Source organism: Hydra vulgaris, chromosome 05, assembly GCF_038396675.1.
Source record: "Hydra vulgaris chromosome 05, alternate assembly HydraT2T_AEP".
NCBI lineage: Eukaryota > Metazoa > Cnidaria > Hydrozoa > Anthoathecata > Hydridae > Hydra > Hydra vulgaris.
This window is the reverse complement of record NC_088924.1, coordinates 16,280,284-16,297,500: the sequence shown is the minus strand read 5'-3', so window position 1 is coordinate 16,297,500 and position 17,217 is coordinate 16,280,284. Positions and strand designations below refer to the sequence as shown.

The following is a 17,217-nucleotide window of genomic DNA, read 5'->3' as shown; positions in this document are numbered from 1 at the left end:
CCCGTAAGTATTCTTTTTTTGTAAAATCTGTCCCCGTAAGTGATAATATAGGTATATATATATATATATATATATATATATATATATATATATATATATATATATATATATATATATATATATATATCTTCAAAAAAGGCTGCTTGCCAATGTTTTTTTATGGAGATTTCAATCTTAAAGAAACGTCTTACAAACTGATCGAAGAAGAAAAATGCTCGTGCAACCATTGCCAATGTAGTCGACAAGCACCCAACAGAACTAAAATGTCTTAATGAGTGTCATCATACTCATCTGTTTTTTTTCAACATATCGCCATTAAGCCCCTTTTAGTAGCAGTATGCCAACAAATCACGATCCTACTTAATCAAAATGTAGTATTGATGAAGACTGGTTCGCAATTGAAGTCGTTTATAATCACCGAATTATTAAACTACCTACGTGTAATACGTAACTGCGAAGCAGCATTAGCACTACCTCATCCCTATTTTTAAACATTCCTTATTGCCTGGCATTGTACTTGACAATTGGAAGAAGTCAAACATTACATTATCGTGCAAAGTTATGGAATAAATACTTTACAAACATATTATTATTATGTAATACAATATATTACATTATTGTTATTATTATTATATTATTATCATAATATCAGACCTTCCAACCTTTTTTTTTAAAACCTTGAATTCATTGAAAATAACCTTGAGATTTACACAAAAACCTGGATACACGTAAAAAAAATTTCAAAAGGTACGTTTTTTCATACAAGAAAATTAAAATAGTGTGATATTTGATAAATAAAAAAATCATTTTTATTCGTTATGTTTATAATAGCAAATTTATGTTGCTTTCTTTGAGGTTTTCAACAGCTGTTCAGGCGGTTTTTTTTTTTATTTATAATGCTAAACAACCTTTCCAACTCAGCATTACTTTGAGGAATATTATTTCTAAGATATCTGAAAAGATTTTTGATAGTATTAGGCAGAATCGACATTTTATGGTACCTTATTTCATAAATGAATGTTTCAAATACTTCTATTAAACGTTTCAAAGTGCTACCAAAATTAGCTGAAATTGTCCTTATTCCCAATGTTTTTATTAAATCCTCGTCTTTGTCTGTTAATCTGACAGTTAACGTCAAATCTTGCGATCTATTTTTAAGTCACTCCCCGATTATAGATTTTCTTTAAATTTTGCATAAATACACTTACTTGATGACAATACAACACTCAACAATTAGTTTGCACAAGTCAATTAATTTAGTTAATTCTAATTCAGCTAATTTTTTTATATGGGAAGAAGAAGAACTTTTATATGCGATTAGCAAAACTTCATGAAAAATAAATTTAACCACAATAGCTTAATAAAATAAAATATTAATATAAAAAAAAATTGTGTTTTAATAACATATAAAAGTATTGGGTTTTAAAATTTCGTTTTTAATTTTACTTGTTATTCAATAATATTCATTAAAATTATTAATCAAAAATCTCATCAGATACCTTAACCTTTTCAAATGCATTATCATCAAAGTTATTGATTTTTGAAATATTGATTTTGATAATGAAAATTATTAATTATCAACTGTATTATCAGCAAACTTAGTCCAACATGGTGGGCAGCAAGTTTAGTCCAACCGGTAAGGTTAATCTTCCCACCATGTTGGACTAAATTTGCTCTTCTATATTTGCCTTGACGCCAATTTTTAAAATTTGGATTTGATTTATAAAATAAAGAATCCTATATTAAAAGGTTTATGTTGGTGCCGGTTTTATGATCTTGCGCACTTCATTTTCATAAGTTTATGTTGTAACGACAACCTTTTTTGAGATTTATATTGTTTTAAGCGAAAATACATTTTTTTTTTAGTTTACATTATTTACATGTCGTGTTTTACATGTAATATAAACATATAAACTGAACCATATAAAAATTACAATACAAATATAATATAAAATAATACAGGCAGTTAATAACAAAATATTAATCCAAAACATTTGAAATAATAAAAGGTTAAAATAATATATCAAAAATATTTCAATATATTATCTTTTAAAGAAATATTCTTTAACATGTTTTTAAAAACAGAAAAAGAGATAAATCTAAACTAGGCTGGATAATTTTACTCCAGAGATAAGGTGTTTGATAATCTATAAAAAATTGACTAAAATTCGTTTGACAAAAGGGTTCTTTTAAATAGTTTTTATTTCGTAAACTATATTTGTTCTTTACTTTAAAGGTAAATAGATCTTTAAAAACATGTAATAAAGGGTTGTTCATACAACAAAACGTAAAACATAAAGTATTATACAAGTTAAGCTCGTAAAAGTTTAATACATTCATATCTTTGAATAAAGGTTTTGTATTTGAAAAACAATTTAAAAAATATATTATTCGCATTGCATGTTCTGATGGCGGTAAAGGCATTGCAACTCAATTCTCAAGGTAAATTTTGAAAATTTTTATAATTTACCTTGAGAATTTTGGATTAACCGTGAGACCGTGAAATTCGTTATCAAACCGTGAGTCTCGCGGTAAAACCTGAAAAGTTGAAAGGTCTGTAATATTATTATGACACATTGCATGGAAACAATTCTCAAAGATCTGTCTTAGGGTCACTACTTTTCATTTCGATTATAAATACATTGGCTTTAACGTCATAAAAACAACCTGAAAGTCTGAGCACAAGCTAAAAAAGCTAAATCCACAACCAATCATATGTTAGGAAGACTAAAGAATGCTTTAAATAAAGCATAGATAAGATAAACTTTTGAATAAAGCACAGATAAGATAAAGCAAAATAGAAACCTAACTTTGTTGTGCGCATTCTATATAATGTATGTCTGGCCGCATCTCAAATTCGCTATTCAAGCCTGATCCCCGTATCATGCAACAGGTATTAAGTGACTTGAGTATGACAATATCACTATCAGTCATTTGGATGAAATAAAGCGTTTGCAGAAATTCAGACGTATCGTCGTCAAAGAACGTCGTTTGCGTAGAGATATAATCCAAGATATAATTCAAGATGCTTAACAACATTGATGAAATTCAGTTTGGTACCACAGCACTAACTCATTTGGCGTGAGGTATACAATTTGCGGGGCCATGACCCTTTTTACATAAAAGTATTTTGAGTTTTTAAAAAACAAATTTCCGTCTCAAAAAAAGTGCTATCTGAAGTGACCAACCCTTTCCCTTTGCTAGTTTACTTAATGTCACATGCCTACATGTCACATGCCTACAGGAAAACCTATTGTATGTATGTACATAATTTTTTTAAAATGTTTGTAGTGTCAAAAATAAAAATAATAATTTACTTACACAGATCAATTTCATTTGAAACATTCATAAAGTTGACCTAAAAAAATTATTTTTGCGTTTTTTACATTTTTTAACAGTACTGAATTTATGTTTTTGCAATGTAAGTAATAGTAAAAGAATACAATAAAAAAATACAATAATAAATAAATAACAATACATTATGACATTATCTAATAACAATATAGTAACAATGATAATGTTAGTTTTATTAAGAAATCGGAAAATGTTTTGTAATATGGAGAATAATATTTGGTAAAATTAATGTTATTCTCTATATTGCTATTCTTTTTGTTTTTTTCATGAGTTTGCCATGTTATCTTTATAGACAACATGACAAGACTCATTTCTAGGTTCCCTCCTAAATACAGGTATAGTTAAAAGCGATATTTCGAATCTTTTTCCAGTTTACTTTTCCATAAATAAAGATACAAAATTAAAAAGCAAATGTAAAACCAAAATTTAAAGACATACTATCATACTATCGGCAGTAGGTTGGGACAAAGTGTATAAAGAATGGAACCTTGAAGACACAAGTTCCGCATATAAAACACGGATATTTCCTACACCACTATAAAAACCATTTCCGATCAACAAAAAAAAATTAAAGTAAAATATTTGAATTGTCCACGGATTTCTAGAGGGGCGAAAGAATCTTCAAAAAAAAAACAAACTTTTTTTTAATAATGTTTTAAAAATAGAAAAATGAAATCTAAGCAGCACTAAAATCATTTTAAAAAAGTGAAAATTCACCATAGCAACCATGATATTCAAACCCAATGAGCAGGACCTTATTGAGCCAGGGCTGGCGAGCCAGCTCCGGATAAATACGTGTGATCCAGTTAAGTGCCGTAGCTGGCGCACCAGAACTGGCTAGCCATTATCGGGTCATAAGCGTATCTTAAGTGGCACGCCAGCTAAGTACGCCAATTGGCGTACCGCCAATTCATTATTGTGTTAACACCATAATGAATTTGACAAAATTACTTTTTATTGATGCGAATAAAATAGAGAGCGAAATATATAAATATTTCTTATAAAGCTTTTGTAAGTTAAATAATCTTATAAAGCTGTTGTAAGTTCATAATTTTTATTTAAGTACACGACGTAAGTTTATAAAACCAACTATATGTATATATATATATATATATATATATATATATATATATATATATATATATATATATATATATATATATATATATATATATATATATATATATATATATATATATATATATATATATATATATATATGTATATATATATATATATATATATATATATATATATATATATATATATATATATATATATAGTATATATATATATATATATATATATATATATATATATATATATATATATATATATATATATATATATATATATATATATATATATATATATATATATATATATATATATATATATATATATATATATATATATATATAACCAACTATAGTTGGTTATAGCAATGAGCTACTGGACTAAAAGAAGAAAGATTCGGAGAGAAGTAAAAAATATTTAGACTGAAATAAAACAAGGTGAAATCGTTATCGATGGAGCCTGTAATTATGATTACATACGCGAAACTGGGTTTTATTTTCCTCAAGCTACTGACACTTTGCCCAAGACAGTCATTCAAACAAATTGCAAAGAATATGCTATAAACAACTCAGATAATGAAGCTTCCAACTCTACTGCTCTGGATGATAACCCCAATATTTCTTATCTAATCGATAATGAAAATAGCGAGTTTGAAGTTTTATCCGATAGTGATTCAGATATAAGTGACAAGCATAATGCAATAGATGAACTGGAGGGTGATTTAGCTTTTTGGTCTTCTCAACTTAACATTACACAACGAGCATTTAGTGATTTAATTTGCATTGTGTGCAAGTTTGTTCCTGGTTTGTCAAAAAGTCCAAAAACAATAATGAGAACAGAAATTGCTAAGCGTGAAGTGAATGAAGGTTTCTGTTATTTTGGTATAAAGCAGGAGATACTCAATAAATTTCCAACTTTGTGTAGTGATAATGAAATGGAAGTTTCAACAATATCTTTTCAAGTCAATATAGATGGCCTTCCATTATTTAAGAGTTCTAACACACAACTTTGGCCCATTCTTGGACTAATAGAACAGTTTGAAAATAAACTTCAACGAAATAGGGAACCATTTGTTATTGGACTATACTGTGGAAATAGTAAGCCAACGGATGTTAAAAAATTTTTAGAAGATTTTGTTAAAGAAGTAAAAGAGCTTCAGCTTAATGGTCTTATCATTAACAATGTGCATTACAAAGTAGAACTTTCTGCACTTGTGTGTGACACCCCAGCTAGAGCTTTTGTTAAATGTATAAAGGGGCATAGTGCTTATCATGGGTGTGATAAATGTGAACAGCATGGTGTCTATGTTGGTCGTGTCACCTTTCCAGAAACAGGTGCAGTTCTTAGAACAGATAACTCTTTTGCCAGAATGACAGATCGTCATCATCATATTAGTGAAAGTCCACTTATAAATATTCCAATGAAAATGATATCACAAGTGCCTGCTGATTATATGCATTTAGTTTGTCTTGGGGTTATGCAAAAATTAGTATATTTATTTTTGAAAGGTCCTTTAAAGACTAGACTTGGTCCTCGTGTTGTCTGTGAGTTATCAGAAAAACACCTAAATTTAGGAAATTATATCCCATTTGAATTTGCACGTAAGCCTAGATTGTTCAAAGACTTTGAGCGTTGGAAGGCAACTGAATTTAGACAATTACTGTTGTACACTGGCATGGTCTGTTTTGAAGGTATACTACCAACTGCATTATATGATAATTTTATGTTACTGTCAGTTGGTATGAGTATCCTGTTAAGTGAATATTTGTACAATGAATATGTTGACTATGCTCACAATTTGCTATTGTTGTTTGTTAAACATGTTGGTGATATTTATGGCAGGGAAGTGATCACATACAATATGCATGGGTTGCTGCATTTATCTAGTGTTTCTAAAAGTTTTGGACCTCTAGATAATGTATCATCATTTCCTTTTGAAAATTATTTGAAAAAATTAAAAAAGTTTGTACGAAAGCCTCATTTGCCATTGCAGCAAGTAGTCAGAAGGTTATCAGAAAGACAAATAATTGATAGGAGAAAACAGTTGAGTTATAAGATGAAAGATTTTCCCTACTTTAAGAAAGAGCACAGTGATGGACCTGTACCAAGAGAACTAAAAATAAGTACTCAGTTTAAAGAATTGTTTGCTAAACATTTTTGTATCAAAATAACTGATGGTGATAATTGCTTTAGCTTAAATGATGACAAAATAATTGTAGTGATGAATATTGTGAAAGCGATTGATGATGTGTGTATCATATATAGAGTGTTTGAAAATATTGAAAATTTATTTGTATACCCTTGCAATTCATCAGCCATAAACATTTTTAAAGTATCGTGTTTGAATGCAACATTGTTTTACTGTTCACTGTCAGAAATAAAAAGGAAATATGTTCTTTTACCTTTTAAAACTAACTATGCTGCTATACCCATGTTACATTTTTAACATTTTTTCCATATAATTTTTTTACATTTTTTTTGTATATATTGCTTACTACAATAAAGTTATTTATAAAAATGTGTACTTTGTTTTTGTTTAAGTTATTATTTTATATATATATATTCAGCCTATAAATATTTATTTTAAATTAAAAATCATATTATGTGTGTGTGTATAAATATATATATATATATATATATATATATATATATATATATATATATATATATATACATATATATATATGAGATCAAAAACAAGCTATTTTAATAAAAAATCTATTCACAATTTATTAATAAATAAAATATGAGGATCAAATAATACAAGCACACAAATATATATGTTACAAAATTTTTATAGCTTTCAAAGTAAGTTATTTATTTTACTTTTCCTTATAAATAATATAACCATTGTTATTACTTTTTCACTATTGATAATAATATTATTAATAACAATATTAATTTTCACTATAAATAATATTGTTCTTTAATAACATTATTTGTTAAGTAATAATAATTGTACTATAATAGTATTTATAAGAAAAAAGTAAACAATTTAATTTGAAACCTATAAAGGAAGAAGTTTTTCATATATGTTATTTATGTATCCTAAACGATATTATAATTGATTTGTAATGTGGTTATTATTTTTAAGATTAATAAGAATTGAAATTTAAACTTTAAATAAATTTAACACATTTAAAATAAGATAAGTTTAAACTATTTAACTGAGTTGATTACAAAAGGCTTGAAGTTTATTTTGTGTTGGGTTTATTGTTCTGAATTGTAGATGGATAAAAATTGTTTTGCAATTGTTGCATTTGTTGACGAAAATGATGATGTTGCAATTGTACCAGGTGCATGGCTGATCGGTAAGGATATGTGTTATTGGCCTCCTTATACAAGCCAGCAAAGAAACAATAAAGCTGCCAAGGAGGAAGAAATGCCAACTGATAATTGGAGAAAGCATTCAGTCAGAATTTTAGGGACAAAAGGTAATTCACTCATATTTTAATTTAAAAAACAATTAAATGCTCTCTTTTTTTATGACAGGATGTAAAGTTATTGTTTTAGGTTTTCTCTAAAAATGTATAATAAAATGGTATTCTACTTCTTAAATGATGTCTAGCTATGTTTATAGTTTATCATTTATCTAATTAATTGTACTTCCATTAAAGTTGTGCCACAAATTTAAATCCAGTTACTTTAATACAATGGTTTTAAGCTGTGTTATTAATTTTTCTACAATTTTCAGAATCTTATGGGAAGGCTCAATTTTGCCTTTCTAAAGCTACTGTCACATCAGATCTGCAGAGTGACGCCGAAAGTCAAAGATTGCGCCCCAAACGGTAAGCTACTATAATTTATATGTAAATTTGATACACACCATATTTTTAAAGTGAAATGTATTGCTTTACTTGTTGCATAATATAGTGGCGATTGCTTGGTGTTGTAGCAGTAAATTAGTTAAATGATATTGTGCAAGTTGGTTCATAATCCAATAAATATAAAAATTTATCCATACATTAATTTGCTAGTTAAATAAATTTACTTGTTTGTAGCAAGCTATCAGGTTGATAAAACTTAGCCAGGGCCAGGTTTATGACCGGGGCTGCATAAATATTGATGCATTCTTGTAATATCTTCTTCTTTTTTTTATTAAAATTCACATTATATATGTATTTATTCCACCTTTATTTTATGTATATATATTTTTTTATTTGGCCTTAAGTAAAACAAATGTTTTACTAAATTTATATTATTATTTGTTGACTATGTATAAACTTATTTACTCAGTCAATGTTTAACCTTGAAATTGTTTTCACTGCTGTGTTATAATATCTTAAGGTCTTATATGGCATTTCATAATGTATACTTTAGGGTATTTATTAGATACAATAAGATGGATTTCTTTAAATCATTTTTAAACATATGACTTATCTGTTTAGAATACAAAAGTATCCTGCTGAAAATTATGATAGTGACTCTGAAGATTATTATGAGCAACCACAATTTAAAAAATCTTATCTGCTACCACCTACTCCTATAGTCAATAAAGAATGGAACATGATTGAAAAAAGTGATCGAACAGCAAAAAAAAAATTATCTCCTTCTCGTGCACCAACACCTCCTCCATTTCCTGATGCCAATCAAACATTAATAAAAGCAGTTGTTTCAAAAGAAGAATTATTAACTAGCCAGATTCAAAATAATTCCTCAAATGACAGTAATAATAATGTTAATAGAGAACAGCTTGAGTCTGAGCTTGTTCACAATGCTGAAACTGTTTCATTAGTTTCATCAACTACTGCCTTTTCATCAATGAATGCCACTTTGAACAAGATTATTCTTCTTCAGGTGGAACTTAAAGCTGCTGTGAATAATCTACAGAAGCAAGTGAACAACAACACTGCCATGTTACAGACTCTTACAGAAGGTGGTAAAGATGATGATGATGATATATTTGATTCTCTTGATTTACCGGTTTGTGACATCGAACAATTGCAGCAACTTGAGGATGCACTAAAGCAGGATAAAATTGTTTTTATTAAGCTTGTAAGCTTTAGAATTGATTCAAACATGATTTTAATAATTATTTTTCCAAATTTAATAGTTTAAGTTTTTTTAATTTATATATAGTTAAAATTAAAGATTAATTTTCAAGCGGACCATTGACTTATGTCTTAACCTAACAACATAATTCAAATAATCATTTTAAAGCGATGATTTTTGTAAGAGGCTATTGATTTGTGTATATATTAGTGATTCTGAAACGGTAAAAATGCTATTTACAATTTTTTCAAATTGTAAAACCTAAGGACATAATCTTTGTCAATAAAGAGCCATACGATTAAGTTGTCTAAAAAATGCTTATGAAAGTTTGAGAACTAATTGTAATGGTTATTAATATATGTAATTACATGAAAATTATCTTTTTCCAACTGGTAATTGGTTAGGTATAGAACGTTACTTTTTTTTTAAAGGATTTATTGAAAGAGCTAATCAAATATTTCTAAAGTCAAAACAATCTTAATCACATCTATAATTAATTTGTAGTATATTGCAAATGATTTTATAAGTTAATAAAAAAAACAAACAGATTTGTTTTATTAAGAGTAACAGTTTTTTTTAGGTAAAGGGAGTAGCAGCAAAAGGCGGGCAAAATCTCAAGGAAGCCACAAAGCGAATGATATCATCCGTAATAAATAATGAAGTGGCAAAAAAATTGAACTGGACGGGACAAGGTGAACTTAATAAAAAGTCTTTCCGAGCTCTTAAATTTTGCCAAGTTATTGAAAGTAAGTTATTGTAAGTTATTAAACATAAATATTTAAAAGTAATTGTATGCAATTGTTTTCTTTAATTAATTGTCATTTATTTAATTCTAATCATTGTCATATACTAAAATCTTTAAATATGTTTGACGTTATTCAGAATATTTTGTGAATATCTTAAAGATTATTTAGCTTCCTTGACTATTTATGGATGTGTTATGTATATTTTAAAAATGAAAAATTGTCTTGTTATATATAATATATATAACATTTATCAATTGAAATGGTAAATTTATATTAGGAAATCGTACATCCCTTCATTACTGCATGATTAGTTTTACTTGCATGAACTTTTTTAGAGTTTTCATTAAATCAGAATGAATATATAATAATAGCCTTTTTCTGTTGTATTTATACTACATTATTACTACATATCTGTTGTTTTTTTAAGTTGTAATTCGACCAAATAGTTGCTATTTGTTCGAAGTTTACTTACAAAAATTATGAAATAAAAATTTAAGCATGCAGAGTGTAAAATACAGCGTGTATAATACATTTTACGTATAGTATAACAAAACTATTAGTACGTACGTAAACTAAGGCTATATTATTTGTAAAATTTTTTGTAAAAACACTTTGTATATGACTGTTTCATGTTTGTAGAAGCAATACGAAGAAATTTGCCGACAAAAGATGCTACAGACAGCGAAATTCAAAAGGCAATTGTGGCTTTCTTGTCTGGAGCTCTCGACAGAAATGGAGGCAGAAAGGAAAGAGCCGAAAGAAAGTCCATTCTGAAAGCCAGTTCAACAGAAAGTCGTGGTAATTTGAACCATACCGTCCAATCATTAACATCGAAACCTTTACCGCGATTATCATTACCACGATTTGAACGCTCTAATTCTAACGAATCTGACAAAGATTAATGTGCTTAGGGTGTCTTACATTATCTGTTTTATATGTTTTGTATGTTAATTGTATATTTGGCATTATTTTAAGCTTTACAAGTTTTTCTATTATTAATGATATATGAGCATGTAATTTTTTTTTTTTTTTTTTTGGAATTTCTTTAACTTTTAAAATAATATACCTAAAAAGTACATAATTAGGAAAACATTCATAAATTGTTAAATTATTTATTAACCACTTTTAACTATTTCTTATTGTTAACTTACCACCTTATTAAATTTAAAAATAGATATTATAAATATAAATATAATAATTAGGTAATACTTTTATATAATTTATTTATAATTATATATATTATACATACCTAAGTATAATTTAAATAATTAAGTATATGTGTAATAAACGCATAATGTGGGCCTTTAATGGACCCACGTTGCAACATGCGCTGGTTGCCAGCCTTGGCAATGAATTGAACCAGCACTGGCTTACGGATACCGGGCCATTGCAAAACCAATGGGCAACCCGGCGCTGGCACAGCACTGGCGTGCCAGGCCTGGTACAGCGTGGCAGCCAAGCCTGGTACGCTATTGGACCAAATAGTGTCTGCTTATTGGGAAAATTCACCATAGCAACCATGATATTCAAAAATGAAGATAGCAACCATGATGTTCAAAATCATAAAAATCATGAAAAAAATAATTATAGAAATAATTGGAAACAAAAATAGCTAACTAGAATTGTTGAGAACAGAGTACAACGACAAAAATTCACCGACAATTTTTTTTATTGCAACAGCTTTGTTTTGCAATCATTGACCCTAAACTCTTAACTCTGAAATTTCAATGTTAAAATACCTCATTTAAAATCTATCTTACAGATTTACATAGCAAACTAAAATTCAATTAAATAAGTTGGTATAAACTCAAAATTGCGAAAAACTCCCTAATAATTATTAATGCATTAGGAATCGATGAGATTTGTAATGAGAAGTTTCCTTCCTGTAATAAACAGACCCGTTTTAAAAGTATTTAAATCTTCAGTTATAACAGAAACTGTTCCAGATAAGTTAAAAATTGCAACAGTTATACCAATATTTAAAAACCGAGAGTTTTCATTAAAAACTGTAGACCCATCTCAATCCTTCCTGTCTTTTCTATGCTTCTTGAGCGAATATTTTAAAATAAACTGTATTTGTACCAAACAAATTATAATATTTTAAATGAAAAATAATTCGGATTTCAATGGAAACTCTAAACCGAACTTGCAGTATTAGATCTTGTAAATAAAATAAATGTAACTTAAATGAAATAAACTTTTTTAATAACATCAAATTGAACTAGGATTCTTTATTGACTTATTAAAAAGCATTTGATACTGTTGATCATGCATACTGCTTAAAATATTGAAAAAATATAACACTAAAAATGACGCTTTGAACAGGTTTGAAAGTTTTTTTGATAAACAGGCAACAATGGGTTATTACTAATGATAGTATCTATTTAGAACTGCTTAAAATTAAATGCGGCGTTTCCCAAGATTCCATTTAAGCTCTCCTTCTCTTCTTCATATACATTAATGATCTTTTTAAAACTACAAGTACTGAACTGTAAAAAATTAACTCGTAGTTTAAATAAAACAAGTTATCATTAAACAGGAAAAAAATCAACGTACGTTCTAATCCATTCTAATCGGAAAATAAAATACTTATCGTACAATCAATTATCAAAAAAACCAAAGCAACTAAATTTCTTGAGACACTTATTGTTATGAATATCTCATGGAAAGCGTACATAGATCTTTTAATTACTAAAATAAGAAACAATATTTGTATGCTTTACAAAACTAGAATGATGTTATCCTAAGAAAATTTAAAGCATCTTTATTTCTCTTTTAAACAAACCTACTACACGTTTGGTAAAACAGCATGGCCAAATACCCATATATCCAACCCAGTTAGTTATACTTAATTGATTTATGCTAAAATATAAACTTGTCTTGTAGAATATGGTGGTTCTTAAAACAACATTTTTGAAAAATACCTGATGACACCCTCTAATGCCCAGAGCCATCCTCAAGAGATTTTAAAACGATGAGGGGAACGGGGGATGGCTGACGTATTTAATTTTTTGCCGAGTATAGCCTAGAAAAATGTTAAACTTTTTTAAACTAAGATCTGTAGCAAAAAAAAAAAATGAATTTTTTTCGGCTAACATTTGCCGACCGAACTAAAGATCCAATTTTGCTAACTGCAGAGTCCAAATTTGCCGACTGATTAATTTCTAAGGAGGGTTAGTCACCCTCTACTCCTCCTCCCCCTCGGAAAAGCACTGTTAATGTGTTCTACATAATAAAATAACGTAAAAAAGTGCTATAGTGTAAATATTTTTGATATGTACTAGAGGATGATAGAGTTTTTAGAAACAATTTTTGGAGTTTTTTTTTGGTGATAAAATAATCTTAACAAAGCTAAGTGCTGCGTTTGATACAATTGAAAAATAACAAATGCAATTCAAAAGCAACATAATCATCACATGAGAATTATATAGTTTTATTTGACATATTTATATTATAAGAGTTTAACATTTAATAGTTCATTGTTAAATTTTTTTACTAGAATTACATTTTTAACTACTTAAGCTGTTGTTCTTTATAATTGTATACTATACGTCGTTCATGTTATTTATGTTTTATGATTAAACTTATATTATTAATGGTATAATTTTTAAGTTTTTTGTTTGTTTGTTTGTTAGAACTCCATAATTCTCATACAACGATATGTTAAGAATGCTGCATAATTGGGATCGTGTCAAACTATAGCAAACATTCTGTTAGATTTGCTTATTTTTAGTGCGAGATCTTGAAAATGGAACATTAAACTTAAATTAGAACTAAATTTGTTATCAATATATTTAATAAATTTTATAAGATATATTTTCGACCACTTAATCTAAAAATTGGAAGCTTTTTTATTTTATTTGTTAGACCAGATTTAAATAAAATAAATTAAATTTTCAAGGAATTACGTAGTAATATTTTATTAGAAAGATGCTACTGAAATCTGCTTATTAAAAGTAGATTAATATCATCAATCCAGATATTTGTTGGAAACAATCTCTTTTCTTGATGCAGTTTCCAGCCCATTTCTTTAAATAACTTGTGTTTCAACTATTTTGAAGATATAAAAAAAACCATTGAAGAATTCTCTGATACCGTAGTAGTATAACAATTTTTTTATTGAGAATCTATAGAGAATTGAGATATTAAAAATCCTATGGTTAACTGTATCAAAAGCTTTCTGAGGATCACCATAAGTAAAAGTTTTGTTTGTTTATTAATTAGTACATGAGGTTTTAAACAATTGTTGCAAAAAACATACTTAAGCTACTCTAAATACCTATCTAATACGTATTTTATAAGAATTTGTGCCAAATGGGTAAAAATGTTGAAAGTCTCCTTATATGCTTTGCTTTTTATGTTGATATTATATTGACAAAAAGTATGATCGTGAAAGGTCCCATATTGTAGATAGCGTCCGAAAAATACTTTGTAATGTCCATGAGTGATCAGGACAAACATAGAATATGTAGAACATGTCGAACTACTCTAGCAGGACGGTTACGAGGTAGAAAAATGGCAATGTCTTTTGCCGTTCCCAGAGTATGGAGAGAGCCAAAGAAATATTACGACGACTGTTACTTCTGTATAATTCATATTATGAAGTGTAAAAAAGCTAAAGGAAGACAAGCTCTTCAATATCCAGACATAACAACATCTACAGCACCCGTCCAACATGAAATAAGCTTACCTTTTGAAAAGTATTATGAATACCACAACTGGAATTTATAATACTCTCCAAGAGACTTACATTTAAAATAATGTAAATGAGGTATTTACTATACGCTTATTTTTCAACAAAGTTTTAAATACTACTGTTATTTATGTCTGTGTTAAAGTTGCTATATGTAGTTTTTTTCATTTTTTTACGAAAATTCTCAAGAGAATTACCAAATAATAGTAGCAAAGACATGGAGGATGCTTTTCAGCCAACAACGCATTTATAGCCTAACTTTCCGAATTAGAGTGAGCTAGATAAATAAATCGGAAATTTAGCTCTTACCGAGTCAGGAGTAGAACTTGTTTCATCAACGCTGATACATTGGAATCTACTAGGCGGAAAATGCAAGACGTGTGTGTACCCGAAATAGCAAAGAACTTTTGTGATGAACTATATTATTGTAGAGATGTTTTAAAAAGTTTAATCAGTATCTAAAATCAGTCGAAATAGAGACCTATTAAAAGTTTATTTTGACGATACAGTTCCTAGGATTTTTTCCTAGGATTCCTAGGATTCCTAGGATTCCTTAGAGCCGCACCATGTAATATTTGCATAATTTATACAACAATGTATGAGGAAGAAATAAAATATTTTTAAGCAGTTTTGATTTAATAATTGCTTAGATTTGTATAGTATGCCAATATTTTTTGAAATTTTATCTTTTATTGTTCTTATGTGTTCTCGCCATGTCAAGTTTTCGTCAAGTACCACTTCTAGAAACTTTAATGATGACTCTCTAATTATTTTAGAGTTGCCAATATAAAGATGTGTGATCTATAAAGATCTCTGAAGATAGGATAAAGATAAAGATGTATGATCTATAAAGATCTGTGAATCATATAAAGTTTAATGAAGAAGTTAAGATCGTGTTTTGTCACCTATATAACTTCTTTGCCCTCTGTCTGCTTATTACTTAAATATTTGTATATTAAATTTTATTTTATTTGTAGTTTTTGTAGTTTATATACAAACAGCAAAATTAATAATTATACAAAACTAGCGTAGATACGTATGAGAATATTATGACGTTTTAGTCTTTACAGCAATATCTCAAAAAGTTAATTTTTTTTTGTACAAAAAATTTCCTTTATGTTAATATATATATATATATATATATATATATATATATATATATATATATATATATATATATATATATATATATATATATTTATATATATATATATATATATATATATATATATATATATATATATATATAGCCCCAAGAAGTCCTTACGGTCATATCACAGTGCACCGCGGAAGAGCATTTGAAAGTAAGTTCACGCCTCCTACCTTACAATGTAATAAAACTTGCCCAGAGGTAACGTTGTACAATGGATCTCTAGCTTCTTCTTGGACATGAATAAACCTGAGTGTCTCACCTTTTTAAAAAAGGCCACAACTCCAAAAATTGATTTTGCTTGAGTTGTAAGATAAACTTCAAAAAAAGTTAAAAGCGCTAGATTGATCATTAATTGAATTCTTAACAATCTTTGTCAATATCTTGCTCAAAAACCAAGTAACAAGTAAAAATAAATGCTTTTAATCGTAGTTCTCCATAACGAATTTTTTAAGTTCTTGCAACTATAATCTTTTCTAGCTGGCATTTTCTATCTTAACATTTTTGAAAGCACGAAAAATTTAAGTGATCATAATTTTCAGTAGAGCTTTGTCAGGCGTTGTGAACAGACTTTGACACCTGACATTTATTTGCTACTTTTGTATTAGATTTTTGGCTTAAACGTAAAAGCCTTAGAAAGCATAATTAAAAACTCTTTACCAAGAAAACTATTACACATCAAAGTTTCACAAATACAGAGCTTCTAATGTGAAAACAAAGAAATAGTTTTTTATATTTAAAATTTTTGTTGGAAATACTACTGAGCAAAATATGTTACCTCTGGGATAGCAGTTTTTCAGAAAGATTGAGTATAACTTTGTACATAGCTTATTTTGAGATATTCTGAAAATATTTGCTTCACATTTGCAAAGTTTTATAATTTTTAAACGTATCCTCCTATACCGCTTTTTTTAAGTTAATGTATGATAATATTTTGACGTGTCGATGAACAACCCATTTTATATTCTATAACGACATTCTATAGCGGAACCTCAGTGAACCTATAAAGGCATTTTGATCACTGTAGACATCAATGATGAAAAATACTTTACCAAGAAAAAAATTCAGATAACCACTTACCAAGATCAAAATGAGCCACTTCATCTTTTGACTTTGACTAATAAATTTCGAATTTTATTTAATTCAAATTTTAAAAATATTTTAAAATTTAAAAATTCAAGATTTAAAAATATTTACTTCTAGAT

At 27.8% G+C, this 17,217-nt stretch overlaps 2 protein-coding genes across 5 annotated transcripts in view; one reads left to right on the top strand and one right to left on the bottom strand.

Annotated features, from left to right (window-relative positions):
* Positions 1-17,145, bottom strand: part of LOC136080628 (coadhesin-like) — a 102,340-nt gene extending 85,195 nt beyond the window's left edge. The window contains exons 1-2 of one of the 3 annotated variants that reach the window (XM_065797527.1): positions 17,093-17,145; positions 3,322-3,358 (exon numbers count right to left, since the gene is read on the bottom strand). In XM_065797527.1, the coding sequence (XP_065653599.1) occupies positions 3,322-3,358; positions 17,093-17,116 (61 nt within the window). In that variant the 5' untranslated portion in view covers positions 17,117-17,145. The remainder of the gene's footprint in view (positions 1-3,321; positions 3,359-17,092) is intronic. The other 2 variants (XM_065797526.1, XM_065797528.1) reach the window with 2 other exon arrangements.
* LOC136080626 (uncharacterized) lies at positions 7,134-11,202 on the top strand. Of its 2 annotated transcripts, XM_065797523.1 has the most exons (6): positions 7,134-7,239; positions 7,661-7,865; positions 8,126-8,219; positions 8,820-9,426; positions 10,004-10,169; positions 10,809-11,202. In XM_065797523.1, exons 2-6 carry the CDS (start codon positions 7,661-7,663, stop codon positions 11,069-11,071), a joined length of 1,335 nt encoding a protein of 444 aa, XP_065653595.1. In that variant the 5' UTR covers positions 7,134-7,239; the 3' UTR covers positions 11,072-11,202. The 2 variants fall into 2 exon arrangements, with proteins under 2 accessions (XP_065653595.1, XP_065653596.1); XM_065797524.1 differs by lacking the exon at positions 7,134-7,239 and having other exon boundaries at positions 7,507-7,865; positions 10,004-10,179; positions 10,809-11,201.
* Positions 17,146-17,217: the final 72 nt, after the last annotated feature.

What these genes read in the sequence shown, in the direction of transcription:
- LOC136080626 (XM_065797523.1), top strand. Translation starts at nt 7,661, where the DNA reads ATGGATAAAAATTGTTTTGCAATTGTTGCATTTGTTGACGAAAATGAT. An exon ending in CAGAATTTTAGGGACAAAAG is followed by an intron (nt 7,866 to 8,125) that starts GTAATTCACTCA and finishes TACAATTTTCAG; the next exon opens with AATCTTATGGGAAGGCTCAA. An exon ending in ATTTTGCCAAGTTATTGAAA is followed by an intron (nt 10,170 to 10,808) that starts GTAAGTTATTGT and finishes TCATGTTTGTAG; the next exon opens with AAGCAATACGAAGAAATTTG.